Below are 21,949 nucleotides of genomic sequence, written 5' to 3'. Positions count from 1 at the left end.
AGTTCCAAAAAAGACTGTCAGCTTCCATCTGTCTCGGGCACTCGGCTGCATGGCAGGTCTCCCCTTCATTGCCGGGGTGCCGGACCTTGCAGCATTCCCCAGCCTCTGCTCCAGCAGGACCAGGAGCTGTCCTGCAGGGGTCCCTCCGGGGCCTCCAGCCTCCTCTTTGCACCAAAATACGTGTGAGGATAGCCGAGACCTGAAGGAAACACACTGCAAAGTGTGTGACTAGGAAGAAATACTAAACCCAGAGGAACTCACCGCGTGAGACCTGCCGGATGGCACCTGCAGGTTCCCCATGTTCCCAGGCTCCCCAGGTCCCCAGCTTGGCCACAGCTCTTTCCCACCACTGTCTTCCACCCTTCCCTCTCCATCACCTTCCCGTGGGGCTGGCAAGGTCTCTGAGGACCAAAACACCTCATCTGTCCCTGCCCTTGTCCCCCATCCCTACACTACCCCTCGCTGTTTGGCTGTGACCTGGCAGCTTCAGAGCTGCAAAGGCTGGAAGGGGTTAACAGCATGAGATGCTAACAAGCCCAATCTGCTGCTATTTATACCCAGGAGGCTCTTCTCCACCCCCCGCCCCACACCTTCTTTCCTTTCACCCCCCTCTACTGCTCCTGCTGCCTGGAAACTTGGGCTTGCAGCTTCCCTTCCGTGCAGCAAAGGCGGCTCTGTACCCACACAGGAGCTGGAGCGAGCGCTGCCACTGCAGAGCAGCCTGGCCTGGGGAAGAGGAGGCACTGCTGCTGGATGAGGCAAAGCAGCCCTGTCCAGCCCTTCTCGAGGAGAACACCCCAGCTGCCGAGGGGCTTTGCTGTCCTCTTACTTGCTCCCTGCACGGGGCCCTTCTATCTCCCATGAGAGGCCATGCTGCAGTTCCTGGAGGAGCCAACCTGTGCTGCACTGTGCCTGCTGGAGAACCTCACAGGGAAAGCTGTGCATGGGCAAAGGCAGGCCCAGGTCTCCAGGACTCCACAGCACATCCACAGCACTGAGTGGCATACTAGGGAGAGCTGTTTCCACTCAAGGAAATCTTGCTTTATTGGGAAAACTTTGGCTGCACCCAGCCCTGGAGTTTGATTTCCAGGTACTTGTCCTCTGACTCTCATTCCTGAAGCTGTGTCCTGCTCCTGTCTTGGCTCTCAACTCTGAGATGGAGTGGTTTGGCCAGTGTGGCTCTCTGACTATGGGCAGTAACAGATACTTGTAGGATCAGGCTATATTTAGAGCAGCTGCTCCCTCTCATAACTTCTTGGCTCCTGGCAGCCACAGGCTTTGGGACTTCCCCAAGCAGGGACCATATCTGGACCATATGCTTATGGTTATGCTGGCCTTATCCACACCAAACTCACCTAATCCCTCTGAGAATACTTTGGCTTCTGTGGGATCCCAGGCGTAATACCCCCAAATCCCTCCCAGGCGAGATGAAACGGGAGGAAATATGTTTCTTCCAGCAGAGGAAGGCAGAAAAGCTGGGGTTGTATATTGGAGAAAAATGGAGCAGACACAGATGTCAGAGCACAGGGGATGTCTGCAGAGGCCAGCAGTTAGAAATGAAAACTGGGGAATGGAATGAGCAAGTTGTGTCAGTAGTCAAGACCACAAGAGAGACAGAAAAGATGCTGATGAGCCCATCAAGCCTTGTTTGCTCTGTGCTCTGTGCCCTGGCCAGATGAGGTGATGATGCTCTTGGCAGCTGCTGGATTTGCCCACAGAGCTTGGAGACAGGAAAAGGACCAGCAAAGTGGTGTTTGCTGGCCTGGCAGATAAGAGTGACACAGCGCAGTGTCTGCGCTCAGTGCTGGGGTTGTTATCTCCTCTGGCTCACACTGAGTCTGGAGGATGTTTCCATATAGGGCTCAGCTGATTTAGATGCAGTAAAAGGGGCTAGGAGTAAAAACTCCCACAAAATCTCTCACCTGAATGTTTCTTTTTTCCTCACTGATTCCCAACATTCTCAAATATGTTGAAAGTTGTATCAGGCTGAAGCCAGGTGAGAGAGAGGAAGCATTAAATATTCATAACCTTTAGGGAATCAAACAAAATACGAGATGGGGGCAGAGGATGCTGGACATGTGTCTGTTTATCCACCTTACCTGTTTCTGTGCCAGTCCCCTTGCTGCACACCTGCCTGCTAAGTTTGGGCAGGGATCTGAGCCTGAAAAATCAGCATGCAGCAGGGTGACAGGTTTATACCTGGCAAAGGGTGTGCCCAAGGGGAGATGGTGCCAGGAGATGGGGCAATTCAACACGTGGAGATTCCCAAGGAGAAAAGGAAGGTCATGAGCAGAAAATAAAAAAGCCCCATGGGTGCCAGAGTTGTCAGCTCAGCTCCCTGCTGAGCTCTCCCTCTGCTCGGGCACCTCTCCTGATGGGACACCCATGCCTGCAGCCTTCCCAGTGCCCAAGATAGCCCAGCAGCTGCCTGGAACCCTGGCCAGGTGAAGCCCCAGGGCAATCCCCAGTTTGGATGTGATCTTTGAGTCTTTCACGACTCTCCAGGCTGGGGCCATCGCTGGGGTCCCCTGTTGAGCAGGGACCCCCACCCAGCCAGTGGAAATAGCAAGAGGAATAGCCTTGCTGTGCCCTTCCCCAGCTCCTGCCTGTGCCCAAAGGGGAGCAAAGGCGTTCCCAGGGAGTGGGGTGGGAGCCAGGTATACCCCATAACCCTTCTGTCTCTGCTGCAGTGAGGCTCCACGACAGCATCTCTGAAGAGGGCCACCACTACCTGATATTTGACCTGTGAGTAATGCATCCCCTAACCCACGGGCACTCCGTGCTGCCCCCGGAGGGACGTGACCTCCCGAGCCCTTCCCGAGGCTGGGTTTGACCCAAACTCGGGTCCCCAAGCCGGGCCGAGGGCAGGTCCCTGTGCTGCACCCCCGCTTCTCCCCCCATGCACGGTGCAGTGCCATTTTTGGGGGTTTGCCAGGGCTGGGTGTGCTGCCAGCCAGTCCAGCCCCGCTGTTCTCTCGCAGGGTCACCGGCGGGGAGCTCTTTGAGGACATTGTGGCCAGGGAGTACTACAGCGAAGCGGATGCCAGGTGAGCCAGGCTGTGCTGGGGACAGGCGGTGTCCCCTTCTCCCACAGGCTGCTCCCTCCCAGGCTCCTACAGGACTGGCTTTCTGCAGCACCAGCTCCTTCTGTACTGGGAGGTGTTTTACAGCCACTCTGCAACACATATTCATAGACTGGAACTGTGGGGAAAAAAGAAAACAACCAAACAAAACCAAACCACCCCAAATGCTCTTTTTAACCCACTCAGCTCATGTGCCAAGAAGTGCCTGTGCTGCCACAGGACTGGTCTCCACTTTGACTCTGATGGCTCCCAGCCATTGCCCACAGTGTCCTCATTCCCCAGGATGCTGGGATAGCAAACATCTGACCTCACTGTAAATGAACACGGTGTTGGGGGCTCCCTGGTCTCAGGGCATCAGGACTGCCTGGTCTGGGGGCACCAGGGCTCCCCAGGCTGGCAGGGAGGAAACCCAACACCAGGCTGGTGGCCAGCCAGGGCCATGTTAGCACAGACACCCTGGGGATGTCACTCCTTCCCCGTGGAGCTGCATTCCAGCCCTCTGCCAGTGTTTCTCTGGCATTTGCCACTTGAGAGCACTGAGGAGGAGCAGTCAAGACAGGCTGTGCTGGAGCTCTGCTCCCTCCCACACTCCCACTGGCACTTTCCAGGTACCTTCTGCAGAACCATTTCAGTCACCCCTTTGGTCCCTGCAGCTCATCCAGGGGACAGTATTAGTCTCACTCTTTTGAGGGGACATGATCTGGCCCTCTCCAGTCTCCAGATATAATGTGCCCCCAAGCTTTGGCATAGCCTCCAGGCTAAGCATAGCCTCTATGTATGTCCAAGGGGTGGTAAACTCTACACTACCTCTCTGCATGGAAATATCCATTATTTCTAGGCAGAAAGCAATCTCATTTAATGGGCTGCCTGCACTGAATCCACTTACAGCCCATCCACTTATTAGTGTCATACAAATAAAATAAAATACATGTAAATAAAGACCTTCTGCCTTGCACATAAGCTGCTTTGGAGCAGAAGTGATCAGTGCCTCTGTCTTTTTCCCTTCCTGTCTCACGCACACAACAGAGCTGGAATGTAATGAACTAGATATAAAGCAAGCAGACACAGCAGAGCCACCTGCATTAGAGGAAAGCAGGGAAAAGGGGCTGGAGCAAAGGTTGCACAGAGCACATCTGCTCTGCCTGTGTTTGGAGACCAAATCTTTGCTGCTATTGTGGTTCCACTGTTGGTCTCCAGCTCCCCACCTCCAGTGCTGCTCCTGTGGGGTCCCCACAGGCTCAGCTGTGTTCCCTAAGTTCCTGCTCACCATTATTTGGTGTTCAATAGCTCTGTTAGGTTCCTACTGGGTTAGAACTGCTCCCCCCAGGTGTGTGGGTGTCAGTGGAGGGGGATGCTGAGCTGGGCTGCAGGGCTGCTGATGGGCAGCATGATGGGGAGAGGGGCAGAGGGTGAAATGCAGCAGAATAGAAGTGTCTGAAAAACTCTGCCTCACCGGGCACTTGTGTGAGCTTTCTCCTCTCTCCCACAGCCACTGCATCCAGCAGATCCTGGAGGCCGTCCTGCACTGCCACCAGATGGGGGTGGTTCACCGGGATCTGAAGGTAGGAGCTGCAGGGAGAGCGCCTGTGGGAGGACAGGGAACCCCATCTGTGATGCAAAGCACTGTGAACAATGCCCAGAGTCCTCCAGGGCTGCTGGAACAGCTGGGAGGAACCGTGCAGGGCTGCGGGGAACGCACACAGCAAAGACAGCTCCGGACTGAAATAACACAAGGGAGGTGGGGTAGGGAGGTCTTTGCAGTCTGTAAACCCCTAAGGATCCAGGGACACCAGGACACAAAGCAAGACAAAGCAGTTAGGGAATACATCCAGATCTTCCTCTGTGCTGTGCTGGGAAGCTGCCCCTGCCAACAGCAGAGTTCCTGAGGGGTTTTCACTCCTCTCCAACCCCATCTCCCTCCGCAGCCAGAGAACCTGCTGCTGGCATCCAAGCTGAAGGGTGCTGCCGTCAAGCTGGCTGACTTTGGCCTTGCCATCGAGGTGGAGGGCGACCAGCAAGCATGGTTTGGTGAGTAGCACTGGCCTGAGGTGGGGTCCCCTCCAGCCCTGCTTGGCATGGTAGTTCAGGGGGGCTCCAGGACCTGGGTTATGGGAGAGTCCCAGCAGCAGCAGCCCAGGAAGCACTGTGGATGAGCAGGCTGATGTGGAGCAAACAGCTCCACAGGGACTAGTCAGTCACCGAGGTGTCCTGGTGTGATGGACAGGCCAGCAACAGGGACAGAGCAGCGGAAGGAAAACCTCTTCCAGGCGCTGGAAGTGCCCAGCAGAGCACCCCAGCCTTGGGCACCATCGGGGCTTTGGCAGTGGCAGAAAAACACAATTTGCTCTGCGCTCGGGGGTCACGGAGGTTTCTGGAGGGAGGGTGTCTGTGCCAGGGGTCGGGATGTGCCAGCACCCTGGGCTGTGCCTGGCCGGGAGCAGTCCCGGCTGCGGAGCGCTGCGGGACGGGGGCTGCTGTGGTGACGGGCTGTCTGTCGCAGGTTTCGCCGGCACCCCGGGATATCTCTCCCCCGAGGTGCTCCGGAAGGACCCGTACGGCAAAGCCGTGGATCTGTGGGCTTGCGGTAAGTCAGAGCTGGGCTGGAATGCCGGGAGCGGGCTGGGCTGCGCTGGGCGGGATGAGGCAGGCTGGTCATCCAGCTGCTCTCCACGTCCCAAGGTGCAGTTTCCAGTCACACCTCAAGGAAGTCAGCGTGGAGGATTTACCCAGGAGGTGGCACATCACCCTGGGCAACAGGCTCTCTCCCAATTCAGTGGCACTCTTCTCTGAAGGATCACCCTCTTTGTTATGTACCCAAAGCTCCCAGCCAGGAGAGATCCTGCCTCTTTTCCCTGTGGTGCAGGTGGAGTCAGGCAATGCCTCCGTGCAGTTGCAGCCATAGGGGAGCCTTTTTCCCTCCACGATGGGAAGGAAGCATCACTCACCCCTGCCAGGGCACCCACTTTGGGCTCTGTGTGGTGCCTGCCAGAGCCTTGAACCACCCCAGCTGCTGAACTGCACCCACCAACAAGCCTTTTGCTCTTTAAGCACTGAGCAAATCTTCATGTTTCCCCAATTTCTGTTTCTCTGCTCGAACTTGATCAGTCCCAGGCTGTGTGTGCTCCTGCTGCCAGCAATGAACTCTTTCCCACTGATTCCATCTCCTTTCCTGGACAGGTGTCATCCTCTACATCCTGCTGGTTGGGTACCCACCCTTTTGGGATGAAGACCAACACCGACTCTACCAGCAGATCAAGGCTGGGGCTTACGATGTGAGTGGGTTTGTCTTGCTGCCCCTTCCACAGTCTCCTCTCTTTCCTGCTGTCCCTGTCTCGCAGCCTGCTGCTCTAGAAGAGCACCAAGACAAATTCTGACCGACGAGAACAAGTACTTTCCTCTGCCCTGGTCACAGAGCGTTGGCCTCGTTGCCATGCCCACATGCACACATTGGCACATTTCAGGGTCACTTTGTGGGAGAGGCAAGTCTTTTCCTGAGCCTTCCAGCTTCCTTTTTCTACTCCTGCTCTTTGATTTTCCATCTGGCAGCTCTTTCCAGTGACTACCATTTCTCCAACCTATCCCAAGCTGCAGGAGAAGCAACTCAAGTGCAGAGGGGCTCTCTGCCATTTCTCACCCTCATCCCTTTGCTTTGGCAGTTCCCCTCCCCTGAATGGGACACGGTCACTCCTGAAGCAAAAGATCTCATCAACAAGATGTTGACCATAAACCCATCCAAGCGCATCACAGCAGCAGAGGCTCTGAAGCACCCCTGGATATCGGTGAGCTGGGGCCGAAGGTAGAGAGATGTGGGGATTCACAAGTGGGAAATATCCCATTGGGGATCACTTGCTATCAAACATGCTGCCTGCCAGCTCTCTTCTCCATCCTGGGTAGATGGTTTCCTGGCAGGGTTCCTCTCAATGCTCTCACAGCAGCATTTTCCCTGAGGTTTTACAGCAGAAAAAAGCTTGTGAATGCAAACAGCATGTTCCTGGGGGACCTGGTGATGGCAGGCATACACAGGCTCCCTGCCTTGTTGGGAACAGACTAATTTCTGTGTCACACTGTGCTGGGGGGTCTTTCTTCAGAGGCAATGGGAGTAGGCTCATGTTCATCCATCCATCCACTCCAGCAGCAATGCCCCCACCCTTCACTGCATCCCGCTGTTTCAGCTGCTGGTTCTCACTCTGAATCAGATCCTAAAGACAGGAGGAGTCTGTGGGCTTAACCACACACGTGCAAACCCTGAGCACATTGCTAAACATGGCTGGTCAGGCAAGGGGTTTACTCAGGGGGCAGACAGTTCTCCACACACCCTCACCACCAGAGCAGATCCTGCTGACTCCAAAGCTTCGATCTCTCACTGCCGATTAAAGTTTTATCTGCTGCTGCTGCTGCTGCTGCTGCTGCAGGCAGCTCTGGCCCATGCCTTGGCCATGGGAGATTATACACGTGTGTGAGCATGTGAGAGCCAGTTTGGGGGTCCCTTCTCCCCAGAACTGCTCTGAGCCAGGTCTCTCTCCCCTCAGCACCGTGCCACCGTGGCGTCATGCATGCACAGGCAGGAGACAGTGGACTGTCTGAAGAAGTTCAATGCCCGGAGGAAGCTGAAGGTAACTCTGTCCAAGCTGGTTGCTAAATGCACGATCAGATCATTGGTGGGTTTGTTCCCTGGGTGGGAAACAACAGGGTGGTGTCTATGGGCAGTGGTGTGGGGGTGATGGGCATTTGGGGACCCCCATTGTGAAGAAGAGGAAGGAGACTGAGTGTAGTGACAGGTTCATCTGGCGGGGTTCCCATCTGCTCAAAGAAAGCCATGGTGAAGGAAAGTACTGTCATACCAGACACTGGGTGAGGACTTTTGCACTGGAGCCAGTATCAAGATAGCTTCTTTTTGGGGCTGGCCTGGGAGGCACAGTGAGACCCTTTGCCTGATGGCCAAGGCACTTTGCAGCCAAGAATAAAGGGATCCACAGACAGACAAAAAACTCATCAACCACAGCAGCCCCACAGCCTTTCCCTTCTCGGATGCTCCATGTACCACAGCCTGGACCCCTCTGAAATCACCATCTCCAGCTTGAGCACCTCCCTGAGGCACTCATCTCCCGGGTGCTGCTCAGCCTCAGCTGGCAGCAGGGCGCTGGGAATGGGCTCTGGAAATCACAATGCTGCCTGCAGAGCAGGGTCAGGCTGGGCTGAGCCACAGCCTGAGCCATCAGCACTCCAGGCCTGAACACAGCATGACACAGAGCAGACAGCTGCAGACTACTTACAAGATTATCAAGCAACAAAACTGGCTATAAACTATTATTACTTTTCAGCTAGACAAGTAATCAAATTAGTTCAGGCATACACTTCAAAATAGTAATCCATTACTGTAAGCAATTAGTCCAAAGTAATCTCATTATACACTTAGCAACTAGTTAGTGGACTCAGCTGGAAAAGGGGAAAGATTTTTACAAATGTTGTTTTGTGGTGGTGATCTTTGCGTGGCTCCCATGAGCAATCCCTGCCCTGCTGCTCTGAGCTGGCACAGCTTTAATCACAATTAAATCCGGTTCCACTCCCAGTGGGTCCCCTTGTTGCCAGGTGCTGGCCCCAGTCAGTGGGGTTGTGCTTCATCTAGGACAGGGTAGTATGAGAATGAGAAGTGTCCCACAGATATTTAATATCCCTTTAATCTCAGAGGCAAGGCAGTTTTAGAGAATGCAACCCAATGCCATGGTGCTGGGGATATGGAGTCAGGTATTGAGAGCTGCTTTTGATGGCAGGAAGAGAATATCAGTCCGTGGGCAAGTTTCCTTCCTTCCAGTGGCTGGGGGGCAGGTGCTGAGCAGGGCTTTCCTCCCCCAGGAATGGGGGGAGCAACAGGGTGCAGGGACCCAGGGTCCAGCACACCCTTTCCTTATGCCTTCCTTGTCTTTCAGGGAGCCATCCTCACCACCATGCTGGCCACCAGGAACTTCTCCGGTAGGTGCTGTCTCTGGGACTCATCTCCTTGTCTTACAGGATCCCCAGGGCAAATCTGTAGGGTCCCTGGAAAGCTGGCTTTGCCTGATGTGTCACAGAGAGGCTGAGACTGCAGCCTTGTGCCTTTGGGGATGTGTGGCTTTGGGTGCTTCTCCAGAAAAGGTCACCTGGCACCTCCAGGCTAGCTGCTGTCATGGGATGCAAGAGAAAAAGTGTGTGGTTGAGGCTCAGTGATCCACAGTGCTTTAGGGTTTTGGGGTCTGCATGCACCCAGCCATCTGATTTGTGCAGGCATGGGGGTGTGGATGCTGGGGGCAGCCAGAGCTCAAGCAGCTGGCTGTGTGTCCTCCTGGAGATGTCTGTGGCTCAGGGAGAGCATCCTCTGCATGAGGAGCAGGGAAAGGCTCTCGGCGCCACTGCAGGCAGATGGCAGCAGGATCTCGCAGGTCTCTCCCTAGGCAGGTGGATGTTAATCCTGCAGGATTCCCCACTCTCTTCTTGCCTCCCTACATCCCGAGGGCTGCCATGGCGACAGGACCGAGCATGGCAGCCCAGCCTATGCACTGGAGAGGTCTCAGTGCAGGCAGAAGCCCTCTGCTCCAGTGCCTTCCCCGAGAGCTGTTCCCTCTGGGGACACCTCGCCGAGTATGGGATTTCACAGGCGATTCCCCAGGCATGGAACCAAATGCAGCCGTGTGACTGCAGAGCTCATCCACCCGCTGTCACCTCCTGCCCTCCCCAGTGCTGGAGATGGCCCTGCAGTGGTGCTACAGGGCTGGGACACACCAGCCAAGCCCTGCACGCTGCTGAGCTGGCTGGTGGCAGCTGTTTGGGGTTAGCTGGATGTTTCAGGGTGCTTTTCTGAGGCTCCCCGAGTGCCAGGTGTAGGAGGTGGGCAGGGGTGCCAGGGCAGAGGGCTGTGGCCAAGGCTGGTATCTGCATTTGTCGTGGGGGGATCGTGCTGACACATTTAGCACTTGTGGCGGGCGCTGGAGGAGTCCAGCAGCTGGGGGGATCCGATGTCAGCCCCACACCGGGAGAGGCGGACAGGAAGCATCGAAAGGCAGGAATTTCAAAGCATCTCTCCTCGTGTTGCCCGTCCCACGCAGGGCCCAAGGGCTCACCCTGCCCGGGAGCAGGCGGGGCTGGCGGGCGACAGGCGCTGGGCTGCAGCGGTCCCGTCCTGCGGCGGGGCTCAGGGCAGCGGGCTGTGCAGCCGCGGGGGCTGGGGCACTGTCGGCAGCGGTGGGTGGGCTCAGGGGAAGGCGCCTGCTTTTCATCCTTGTCAAAATGCGGGCTTGCAGCTGTCGGGCCGGCGGGCCGGCAGCACATGATCCCGGCAGCATGGGGCTAAAATTAGAGGGCGGCAGGCGGGCAGCCCATTCCTCCACACTGCACCACGCCGGGTCAACAGCACAGCCCGGCCAGAGCCCGCCTCTGCCGGGCAGCCCTGCCAGCCCCCTCCACCGCCCCAGGCACTTGGCGTGACGTTAGGACTCGGGTCATGCCCCCGGCCAAGAGCCACCGCGCTAGGACAGGACAGCGCCGGCAAGGTCGCCCCTGAGCTCCCGCGGGCTGCGCCGGTGGCTGCTGGAGAGAAGAAGAGCCCCAGCAGCCGGGCCGGGGGCTCCTGCCGCTCTGGCACCCACCACCATGCTGCTGATCCTCGCCCTCCTGGTCTTGGTGCCCTGCCTGGCTCTGCTAATCTCCTTCCTCCTCTCTCCAGGAGGCAAGAGTGGTGGCAACAAGAAGAATGACGGAGTGAAGGTAAGCTCAGCCCCGCTGCCCTGTGCCGCCCGCCCCTCTCTGCCGGGCGGTCTGGGGGTGTCTGTGCCGTGCCGGCGGTGAGCGTTTCCGTGCCCTGCTGCCCGTGGGCTCTCGGGGCTGTGCCACGCCGGCAGTCCCCGCTACACCCTGCACTGTAAAGGGCAGCTGCTGGCTCGGCTGTGCCGGTGTGTCCCGGCCGCGCTCCTGCCCGGACAGGCAGCGCACAGGAGGCTTTGCAGCGCGGCGGGCGAGGGGAGTGGGCTGGTGCTGAGGGTGCTCGCTGCTGCTTCATTGCCGGCAATATGCGCTTGTCCCTCGCTGCCCCCAGGGAGGGGGAGAGGCAGAGGCTGGACCAGGACAGGGGACAGGAGGAGGCAGCTTTGCAGCCCTGGACCATGGCTCCAACAGCAGCTATCTGGTGGGATGGGTGGCCTCATGTCCTGCTCGCTCAGCATGGGGGTCCTGCTGCAGCTGGTGAGACTGGTCCCAATTCCTGTCCCATCCTGTACCAAGTGCTGATGTGCTGCTGGGTGACATGTGGGTGCTTTTAACCACCTTCACAGTGCTGCTTGTCCCCTGTGCCCAGTGCAGACAGCAAAGAACCATGGTGGTGCTTCGACAGAGTAAATGGCTTGGTGATGCTCTAAAAGCAAGCTGGTGCTTGGTGGATCTTGTTTCTTGGGCTGCAGAGCCTGAGGGTTCACCAGCCCCTCTGAGGTGGGGCCTCAGCTCTGCTCCAGGACAAGGTGGCTCCAGGAGGCAGCAAAATTCTGCTGTTTCTGGTAACATGGAGATGTGGTGGATAGCAGTGGTTATTCAGCTCTGTTAAACTCCTCCTGCAGGAAGGAATGATCCATGCGAGGGTCCTTCTCTCCTTACCTGTTCCCTTCATAAATACAATGGATCACTCAGCAAGGGAGAGCTGGTGTGGTGACATCCTCCATCGTGGTGACATCTTCCATCATCTGGCAGAGCTTTGGGAGCCTGACTGCAGCGTGGCCGCTCTTCCTCCTCCACTGGGGCCCTTTGTTGGGAGAACCTACAGAACCTTCTCCCACCCTTTTACCGGGACCCAGCTGTGACAGGGCTGTGACAGGTGCAGGATTTTGGAGGAGCAGAGCCCTCAGCCAGCTTCTTCCTTCCTCAGTACGAATGAGTGATGAAGCTGATGGTCTGGTGATGGCATGTGTTTCTCTCACTCTCCCAGACCCAGCAGCTGGGACAGGAGAAGCCTGCAAGGACTGAGACCATGCACAGCCCTCCAAACCTGGTCTCAGCTCCACGAGAGGCCATTCTGCCCATGCAGTGTTATTCTGCAGCATGAGGCTGATGGCCTGGATGGCTCTGAGAGGACATTACTTTGAGCTATCAGGATATCGTGGGACTCCCAGAACAGAATTAATAGGGCTGGTGCTGGCAGATCCCATGGTAGTCACAACACCTCCTATGCTAGCCACTGCTGGCCTGTCCTCTGCTGCTCTGAGGTCCCAGTTGCTTCTGAGAGTCACATAAGATGTGACACCACAGGTAGAGCTAACTTGGTATAAGTTGCTGGAGCACAAGTGAGACCAAACAGAAGATGCATTTTTAAGCTATTAAAGGAGAGCTTGCTGGATGAAGAGGCTTCATCAGGCACAGTCCTGAATCTAATTTTCCAGCAAAAAGGGACAGCTTTGAATTTGCCAGCCCAACTTGCTAATGATGCTCCCTGTTGGACTTCAAAGGAGCTTCGAGGGCAGACATTATCCTGGGAAAAGAGGCATTTCCTATTGTAGCAAAATAGCTTGTTTGGGTGAACAGCCTTCTGGCTCTTCACTGAAACTCAGTGAGGAGAGTCTGGTTTCAGAGCAGGATCAGAGAGGCTGGTTTGCATCCCCAGCCCTCAGCCCTTGCTGGCAAGAAGGGAGCAGATAATGAGGCCTCATTCCAAATGCAACCTACCCACCAGCACTCATCTGAAGAGTGTGGACAAGCTCTGAGAATGAATTTGCCTTTTCAACAAGTAAAGGGGAGACAGCTTGGCTAGATGGCCAGTAAGGTGAAGGAGGAGAAGACAAGGTAGAAACAAGCTCACTCCAAACAGCTTCCTTGCATTGTCCACCTTCAGCATAACCATCCCCACCTCTCATTTCCATGCTCAGCCTGAGGAAACCTGCAGTGTATCTCATTCAGGGGGGCACGGGGAGCCTGGGTGTTGGGTGAAGCTCTAATGGCCTGCTGGGCAACCAGCAGATGTGAGGACACTGCTGAGCAGTGTTAACTTCTTTAACTGGCTGGAAAAGCAAGGTAGGAACCTGTAATCCTGCCTTGAGTTGTTGGCACAGTGGGAAGGGAATGGTCCTGTCTGCTCAGAGTGGGGCCACGTGGTGTGGGTGACAGGAGAGTGGTGTCCCCACTTGGAGTAATGTGCTGGAATGGCCATCCCCACGAGAACAGGCAGATCCCAGGCAAGCACCCCTGCCTTTCCTGCCCAAAGCTGTGCTGGTGGGCAGCAGGCAGCTGGAGCTGCCCTCTGGCCTGTCTGCACATCCTTCCAACACCAGCACGGTGCCAGCCCAGGCCCAGATGGCTCAAAACCCTCCTGAGGAAGTTCCTCACCTACTAAAAGCATTCCTGGGACCAGAAATCCCCCTCGAGCCCTGCTCTGGGATCCATGGGAGGGCCTCTGGTCCCAGCAGCTATGATACTCTCACTGCCCTGTGTAGTGTCACATCTCGTCCCATTGTAACGAATGGAATCACTGCCCCGTGTCACATCCTGTCCCGTCCTGAACTGACGAGCTCACTGCCCCGTGTTGCATCCTGTTCCTGTATGTCCCGACTCGACGCAGTCACTGCTTTGTGTTGCATTCTGTTGCGTCTGAAACTTCTGCAGTTTGCTGCCCCGTCTCATGTCCTTGGGTAGCAGAAGCTGTCAGTCCTCCCTGCAACAGCCCAGCTCCAGTGGCTCCCTTTCTCCATGGGGTTCCTGACAAAATACCACAGCTCGCTCTGCCCTTTAGGACATCTTTTTTTTCAGTGAAGGAAGGGCGAGAGTTGACAGATGGCCCAGTGCCTGAAGGGGTTACAGAGTGCTGGAGAGAGACTTTGGACAAGGGCATGGAGTGACAGATCAAGGGGGAATGGCTTCACACAGATAAAGGGCAGATTTAGATTGGATATAAGGAAGAAATTATTTATTGTGAGAGTGTTGAGGCACTGGGACAGATTACTCAGAGAAGCTGTGGGTGCCCCATCGCTGGAAGTGTTCAGTGCTAGGTTAGATAGGGCTCTGAGCAACCTGGTCTAGGAACTGGATGATCTTTAAGGTCCCTTCCAACACAAACCATTCTGTGATTTCATGATTCTGTGACCTATCGAGGTAGGGGAGAGCAGCAGTAGTAGAGGGGGAAACTCACTGAGGATGTCGGTGGGAGCAGTTAGGATGTGGAAGAAGCAATGAGGGAGAATGGATATCATCAGTTTTTATGCTGTAGCCCACCCACACACCCTAATGGGTCTCTCTATGGACTTTTCCAAGAGATTTGCACAGTGTGTGGTACTTTTCCCTCTGCAGGGCAGGCACAGCTGGTGCCTTGTTAAATATGCTGGTACAGCACTTTGTTATTTGGCACTGCAGATTCTGATTTCTGCACGTTGGTATTCCCTGACGCACACTGGGATTCATTCCCTGGGAGCCAGAGGTGCAGAAGGGGTATGCAGGCATGTCCCCCTGTCTCCTAGCTAAATTAAAGATGGAGATGGGGAACAGAGCACAGTAAGGGAGGAGAGTCCAGAAATAGATTGGGATTGCAAGCAGAAGAGTAGATATGTGGTGATCAACTCAAAAACCTTAAGGCCTAGTGGTAGTGGTCAAGGACGGAGATAAATGTGCAGATCTTCTCTTTGGAGTCCTGATTTAAAGCACTGGAGCTGTTTTCAGGACTGCTTCCTACACTGCAGGCCTGCCTTGAGGCCTTAGTGCCTTTCTGGCCTTAAACCAGCCAGGTTAGGACTGGTCTAGTTTGAAAGCTAAAGGAATGTCTCCACAGCAGTTAGTGCACCCAGAGCAGATCCAGAGAAGTCAGTAGAGCATTCACACTGGGCACAGGGCTGTGGTGAAGCTGCCTTAGCTTTTCAGTACCCTGCTTCTGTTCCTGTGAGCTTGCCAGCCTGGTCACAGGCCACCAGAGATAGGTCTAGGGATTCCCTAGAGGGGTTTCCACACGCTCCTAGGGATTCCATTTTCCCTAAAGGGATTCCCATAGGCTCCTAGGGATTCCCTTTTGGACTAGCCAGGTCCTTGGGATGAGCAACCCCAGAGATTGTGGCAGGTCAGGAGAGAAAAGTGCTATCAGGAATGCGGGGAGAGAGCTGGCAAGTCACCACCAGCACTGCAGCCAGCGGCACGTCCCCACAGGAGCAACGAGTCCCTCTGCGCCTTTCGTTTGCCCATGAGGACCAAGAAGGGTGGCTCAGGAGCTGCTGCCTTTCATGTGCTGCTCTCAGCCTTTCTCACTCCGTGTCTCTTCCTGTTCCATCTCTTCTCCTTGTTTTTCCAGAAAAGAAAGTCCAGTTCCAGCGTTCAGTTAATGGTGAGTGTCCTTCGTCTTCCTAAATGCCGATATTGCTGGGCCTCTCCACATGTTCCAGCTTCCCCCGTTTTTGGAAGTTACCTCGGGGTAGGGAAGAAGGGACAGCGGGGTTGGAGGGAACATCCTCAAAGCCGTATCACCCACAAACCCCATTAACAGGGTTGGTGCAGGCACTTGCTGGCCACCAGCTGGTGGGCAGCCAGCCCTGGTTCTTGCTGATGGGTTCTCATGCCGTTTCTCCCAGTTCTCCTGACTCAGGTCTGCAGGCTGCATCGGTCCAAGGAGCCTTGGAGAAACACCTTCCATGCCTCTGCGGGGACTGTATGGTCATGGGACACCTTGCCAACCTACATCGGGGTCTTCTGGGTAATACACAAGCAAGGCTCTGCTGGGAAGAGCTAGCAGAGCCATTGCTCTAGCTCCGCTAGCAGAGTTGCCTTGATGAGGCTCCCGGAGAGAGATGGGGGATCAGTACCCCTCTCCCCCCAAATCTGTGTAGTGCTCAGCTGTTTCTTGAGAGAGCTGTGTCTCAGCCTTTAGTGGTCCATGTGGGTCTTGGAAGCACTGTTTTATTGTACATTTCTCTCCCTACTCTGCGGTCAGTGTGGTCTCTCTCACTCCTGCACAGTCCCCTCTTTCTCATCCCAGCTCCTTCTCGCTGTTAATTTGTACATCTCTCTCTTTATTGTACAGTCAACATGGTGTCTTCCACCCCTGCACAGCCCCTCTCCCTGCCCCTCCGGCAACGCTCCTAGGAACCCACCACACGGCCCCTGGACCTGCCCCCATCTCTGTCCCCACAGGTGTCAGTAGGAAAGGCAGCACCGTTCCTACGAGACCCTCCACAGCCCACCTCTTGTGCCCTTGGCGACAAGGAGTGGAGGTCAGGGAGGGCTCTGCCAGTGCTGCCCCAGAGCTGTGGTTGAGGACAGGTTGGACCTGCTGGCGTTTTCCTTGGTTTCTGTCTGTTGGCACAGTTGAGCGCTGTGGGGTCAGACTCGGGGGGCTGTCGAACACACGAGCACCATCTGTCACGGGGAGAAGACTCTTCTCACCACCCCATGTCTCCTTTCTGTTCTTTGCTCAGGAATCGTCGGAGAGCACCAACACCACCATTGAGGACGAAGACACCAAAGGTACCAATGGGGGCAAATGGGAAGGTGGGCAGGTTGTTTTGGAGGGGTGCCCATAGGTCTGGCCACCTCTCATGAGATATTTGCCACGGTGAGGCAACCCACCACCATCAAGCTGCCTCAGGGCCCGTCAGAAGTTGCTTTAACTCTTCAGATGGTTTCACTGCTGGTTTGCTGACACGAGCAGCTGGGGCACTGGTGGTGAGGAGTGAGGTGCTCCCATGAACAGGGATATTCCCTGAAAGCAGGTGTGGAAACGGCAGGAATCTGCAGGGATAGCAGCCTGGCTGCTCTTTTAAAATAAGCTTCCCTTTGGGAAAAGCCTCCAGGGGAAATCCCTGTCTGCCGCCTGCCTGCCTGCCAGCGGCAGCTTTCTAAGAATAACCCAGGGAATCATTTATCCGTGTTAATTTGTAAAGTCTCTCGATGAAGTGATCCCTACACAAAGCAAAATGGACTTTGGCCTGACATGAGAGCTAATGGGACAACTTGTCCTCCTGGAGAGGGGCTCCTTGGGCCTGGATGTGGAGGCAGGTGGTGCCTAGGAAGTGGAGAGATTCCCTCGCCTTTCTGAGCAACTCCTGGGAGCACATTCCCTCTCCTTTCATTAGTCACAATGCAAAGGAAAAAAAAAGTCAAATATGATGTCAATTTGTATTTGAAGTGAAACTTTGTTAATAAGCCCAGGGTTACCTCTGACATTTCCTCCTGCATCCCTGGGAGCCCCAAAGCCACTCTTGCAGCCCATCCCTTCCCAGATGAACTGGCAGTGCCTGGAATCTCTGGCAGCAGCTGCACAGTTCTGTGCCCTTTGCAGGGTCTTTTCTTGTATCTCCTGGGGTGGCTGCACATGTCAGTCACCTGTTCTCTTCCCTTCTGAGACCATTTCCTCCCATTTCAAAAAGAAGGTGAGAACATTCTTGGTGCAGTTCACCCTAGCTGGCCTGTGCTGTGAGTCCTGGGGTAGAGGGTACCAGCTTAGCAAAGTTTTTCAGCCAAAACCAACCTGTCCCAACTTTAGGACTGAGGGTAACTTCCCACTTGATGATTAACCTTTTGGCTCTTTAGGAAATTACAGGCATTTTCAGTTTTGCCCTGGCTTTGAAAATCTGGAGATGAAGAGCCATGTCTCTCTCCCCAGCTGCTCTCCTGCCTTTTCCCTGTACAGTTTCCAAAGTCCCCCCACATCCTGTGGTCTGTTCCTGATGAGATAAAGATTTCTCACCGATATGGTAACACCAGTGCCTACTTCTCATTTGTTTTATCCTTTTATTTCCCTTTTCTCTTTAAACCAACAGTACGGAAGCAAGAAATCATTAAAGTCACAGAGCAGCTGATTGAAGCAATAAGCAATGGCGACTTCGAGTCCTACACGTGAGTGTGCAGGTTTGGGCTGGGTGAGGGCTCAGCCTCCCAGGCTGGAGTCGCTCACTCTTACTTGCCCAGGGGATTTTACTGCTGCCCAGGGCAGGGTGACAAGGTTGATGTGGTGGGGAAGAGTGGAGACCATCCAAGAGAAGAAGAAGACATCAGTTTCCAAGCCTGATGCTGCTCTTGTGCTCATCTGACCACAGTTCTCTGGTCTTACTGTCACAGATGAGCCCAATTTTTGGTTTGCAGAAAGGAATAATTGTAAACATGAATTATGGTAAAAGAAGTGTTTGTATCCATGGAATCCATTATATCCAGATTGCCACAGGCTGCTCTGAAGTGTAGATGATTTCTGCTTGCTGAGCTGATGCTGTTCAGAGTACACCTCTTCTGTGTCCAAGGATGATGTAATTAGTGATGTCTGAGGGAGTGCAGTCATCCCTGCCTCAGAGGATCGCAGCAGGGATATTTTGACATAGAGCAGATAATATGAGCTTTTTCCCTGATGTCTTCCTTTCTTGTAAAGAAGATGACAATGTCTGACGAGGTTTAGTTGCAGAGGGTGACTGATGGAGAAGGCACCCTGCTTTGGTGGGGCCTTGGCTACAGTTAGTGGTCGGGAGGGGAGGTGTGCGGGCAGAATGCAGGGTTGAGGTCAGATTTTTGCAAGAATTACTCACTGGTGCAGACATGCCTCAGCCTCAGACTGAGGGAGCCATCCTGAGCAGGAGGCATTTGGTTCTCGTGTCAGAAGTAGTGAGATAACCTCTCCCTTTTCTCTTCCTTTCCTGGCTCCCCAGGAAAATGTGTGACCCTGGGATGACTGCTTTTGAGCCTGAGGCTCTGGGCAACCTTGTGGAAGGCCTGGATTTCCACCGATTCTACTTTGAAAACCGTAAGCAGCTCACTTGCTTTCTGAGGGACCCCTCCCACCTCCCATGTGCCTGTCTTGACCTCCATCAGTTTGTTGGAGGGAATAGGGCTAGGGTTGCTGTGGGAGCATCTCCGGCTGATCTGGAAGATCCCAGCAGGGGTTGTTAGGCCAGCTGGGTCCAGGTATCTGTAGAGGTTGTTGGGTTAGCTGTTTTCTAGATGGACCCATGCTGAATCCACCTGTACAACATTCACTCAGCGCCGTCAAGCAGAGAGCTTAACAAAGTGTCTCCACTTCCAACATTGCTGCCACCCAAACTCCTAAATCCACTTGTGCTTGTTCCCTCACCAGTGTGGTCCCGGAACAGCAAGCCCGTGCATACGACGATCCTGAACCCCCACATCCACCTGATGGGAGACGAGTCTGCCTGCATTGCCTACATTCGCATCACGCAGTACGTGGACTCTGGAGGGATCCCCCGCACTGCCCAGTCCGAGGAGACCCGCATCTGGCACCGCCGGGATGGCAAATGGCAGATTGTTCACTTCCACAGATCTGGCGCGCCCTCGGTCCTACCGCAGTAAGCCCTGTGAGTGTCCAGGGTGGGGCACAAGGGATAGGGAGGGCTGCTGTGGGCACGCTGCAGCGTTGGGGCTCTCAGGATGTGGGATCCTCTCCTGAGGATCTGCGGTGGGGAGATGGCTGATTGCTGTGAGATAGCAGTGGGGAGAGGGATGCTCTGACAAAGGGATGGTCAAAGTGAATTCCGGCTCTTCCCGGGTTGTGTTTTGCAGCTGAAGTGTGGCCCTGCCCGTGTTGGGTTTGTCACTGACTGACTACCAAGGGGAGACCTCCTCCGACATGTTCACCTACGGGACTTTGGCTGTTGGCTCTGCTGCTTGGTTCCTGCTGGAATAACCCCTCGCTTCTCACCGCACACACACGACAGCCCCGCCAGTGCAGCACAAGCACCCCATCAAACCCCCCACCCTGCCGGGGTCGTGGCGCTGGGCCCCCTTCCTCTGCATGAACCAGAAAAAGAGAAACCATGAACTTCAACCCAAGCATCTGCCCGGTGTACAGGCCCCCCTCCTCGGCTGCATAGCGTCGGTGGGCCTCCTCACTACCCAGCACATCTACTGAACTGGGCTCATCCTCCACCTCCATTCCCACCTCTGCTGGAAGCCCTCCGTGGAAGAAGAGGGCAGTTTTGAGCCGCTCTCTGCTGCACCCTCCCTGTGTGCTGGTGGATTTTGCTTTGCTGCTATCAAGGTCCCTTTCTGCTGCCATGACTCCTGCCTGCTCCCAACCTGAGTTCCTGCTTCCCAGCAGCCTCGTCCAGGGAACTGCAATTCAATCCATTTGCCAAGTCCATTTTTCATGCGTACCTGTGCAAGGAGGGCCGTGTTTGGATGGGTGAGTAAAGACTATCTGTTCATTTTCTCTTCCCAGCGCAGGCTGGCTTCTTCCCAGGAGAGCAAGTAGGTTTGCACCCTGGCTCCAGGCTGTGGAGCCAACTGCTGTGCCAAGAAGGATGCTCTCCCTTCTTCCTCCCTTCTCCCTTTGGAGCAGAGACTGGCGATGCTGGGAGAAGAGAGGAGGAGAATGACAACTGCTTCCCTTCAGCACAGATGGGAGCTGGGGCTCTCCCATCCATGTCCGGGTGGTAGCATCGCCCCTGCACCCTCCTCCTCACCCACCACCCAGCCTGGGTCCTTATCCCCAGCACCCACCCTGCCCCCACGTACAGCACTGGCGTTCCCTTGCTCCCGATTCCCAGGATGGGATGGGGCCAGCCAAGCTGGCTGCTGGCTCGGGCACAAAGCTCCATGGCCCGCGTGACTCCTTCCAGCGACAACAAGGAATGCAAGCTTTAGTGACAAACTGCAGAATCTGATTGTGCTTCAACAAAAACAAACAAGCCTTTCGCTGTCTTCTCCTTTGAGCGCATGCCTTTTTATAGGGGAAAGAAACCAACCTACCGTGTATTTCGTAACTTGATTTTGAGTATTTGCTGAAATGGATCTTTATGTAATAACTAGAAGCATTCAACTGTTTAAGTGGGGCGGGAGGGGGTATTTTCGGGGGTTGCTGTTTTTCATTGCGTTTACATTTGAAGTGGGGTTGTTCTGCCACGATGCTCCTACCAGGGGTCCCACGGCTGCCAGCCTCCTCCTCTCACACCGTGGTGGCTTGTCCCATTCTGTCCTGCAGCGTTGGGTGGCAAAGGCACCCGCCTCCAGGGGCACCCATCTCCAGGGGCACCCACATTGCCGTGGCACCTTCCTGCACCCCATGGGTCTTCCTGCAGGGCAAACCACAGTGGTGGCTCTGGGAGTGCCACCAGCATGTGGCTTTCAGGACAGAAGACATGGCCAGGAAGGGGAACGTTAGTTTCACCTCTTTGCCATCAGGTAGAGGTTCAAGTGTGGGTGTTCTTCTGGCAATTCTTCCATTTCAAATTCTCTTTTTTCCAACTGTAGCCTCTTTGCTCACTGATGAGGCTTCTGCAGCACTGCTGCCCCGGGGTACTTTCTAGCTCCACTCTCTTCGTCTGCATGTGTTTAACTTTTTAGACGGTGCGTGTGTTGAAAAACAAAGAAACGAACAAAAACTGCTTCTTTTGGACCTAAAAAAAAAGGAAAAAGGAAAAAAAAAAGGAAAAAAAAAGAGGAAATGTTTCCTCCATGTAAATTCTGAGTGTGTATTTTGCATTTTCAGTGGTTTTGAATGCTTTGCTCTCTGTTGAGGCAGGGACAGCCACAATGCCAAATGCAGCTGCATCCTTGCAGACTGCAAAATTATTTTCCCACTGGATGGAGGGGGAGAAATCTAAACTGCTGGGGCATGGACAGGCCCTGAGAAGTGTTTTGGTGTGTTCCTCTGTGCCAGCAGTGTGATGGCTGCTGGTGATGTATGTAGGAGATGCCTTTTTGGGGGCAAATCACAGAGCTGATCCATGGGTGCCCACGGGGTTCCCCATGCCTTTGGTGGACCTGTGCACCATAGGCTTGCAAGAGTTCCCCAAAGCAGGGAAATCCATGCAGGGAAAGGATTAACTTTTAAGGTAGAGTTTGGGTGTTTTTACAAATCTGTTTTTCTTCCTGTAGTCATGTAGTGCTGAAGTTTTTTTAATTTTTAAAGGAAGGACTCAGCTCTTTCATAGTTCTCTCTCTCT

General features: G+C 54.8%; 1 protein-coding gene and 1 long non-coding RNA gene across 3 annotated transcripts in view; both read left to right on the top strand.

The window, feature by feature from the left end:
• The window catches only part of CAMK2A (calcium/calmodulin dependent protein kinase II alpha), a 31,213-nt gene extending 9,814 nt beyond the window's left edge, over positions 1 to 21,399 (top strand). The window contains exons 4-19 of one of the 2 annotated variants that reach the window (XM_085591397.1): positions 2,691 to 2,745; positions 2,982 to 3,047; positions 4,573 to 4,645; positions 5,009 to 5,111; positions 5,584 to 5,667; positions 6,261 to 6,355; positions 6,740 to 6,862; positions 7,613 to 7,696; positions 9,011 to 9,053; positions 10,780 to 10,820; positions 15,361 to 15,393; positions 16,481 to 16,529; positions 17,825 to 17,900; positions 18,698 to 18,792; positions 19,123 to 19,360; positions 19,566 to 21,399. In XM_085591397.1, the coding sequence (XP_085447523.1) occupies positions 2,691 to 2,745; positions 2,982 to 3,047; positions 4,573 to 4,645; positions 5,009 to 5,111; positions 5,584 to 5,667; positions 6,261 to 6,355; positions 6,740 to 6,862; positions 7,613 to 7,696; positions 9,011 to 9,053; positions 10,780 to 10,820; positions 15,361 to 15,393; positions 16,481 to 16,529; positions 17,825 to 17,900; positions 18,698 to 18,792; positions 19,123 to 19,355 (1,253 nt within the window). In that variant the 3' untranslated portion in view covers positions 19,356 to 19,360; positions 19,566 to 21,399. The remainder of the gene's footprint in view (positions 1 to 2,690; positions 2,746 to 2,981; positions 3,048 to 4,572; positions 4,646 to 5,008; positions 5,112 to 5,583; positions 5,668 to 6,260; positions 6,356 to 6,739; positions 6,863 to 7,612; positions 7,697 to 9,010; positions 9,054 to 10,779; positions 10,821 to 15,360; positions 15,394 to 16,480; positions 16,530 to 17,824; positions 17,901 to 18,697; positions 18,793 to 19,122; positions 19,361 to 19,565) is intronic. The other variant, XM_021552244.4, reaches the window with a different exon arrangement.
• On the top strand, positions 11,179 to 11,473 carry LOC146766186 (uncharacterized). Its single transcript, XR_014958318.1, has 2 exons — positions 11,179 to 11,294; positions 11,384 to 11,473. It is a non-coding gene; the product is annotated as an uncharacterized LOC146766186 (long non-coding RNA).
• Positions 21,400 to 21,949: the final 550 nt, after the last annotated feature.

This window comes from Lonchura striata, chromosome 13 (genome assembly GCF_050655825.1).
Source record: "Lonchura striata isolate lonStrDom1 chromosome 13, ASM5065582v1, whole genome shotgun sequence".
In the NCBI taxonomy this organism is placed as follows: Eukaryota; Metazoa; Chordata; class Aves; order Passeriformes; family Estrildidae; genus Lonchura; species Lonchura striata.
Note: the sequence above shows the minus strand (reverse complement) of the source record. Positions and strands in the feature narration are given on the sequence as shown.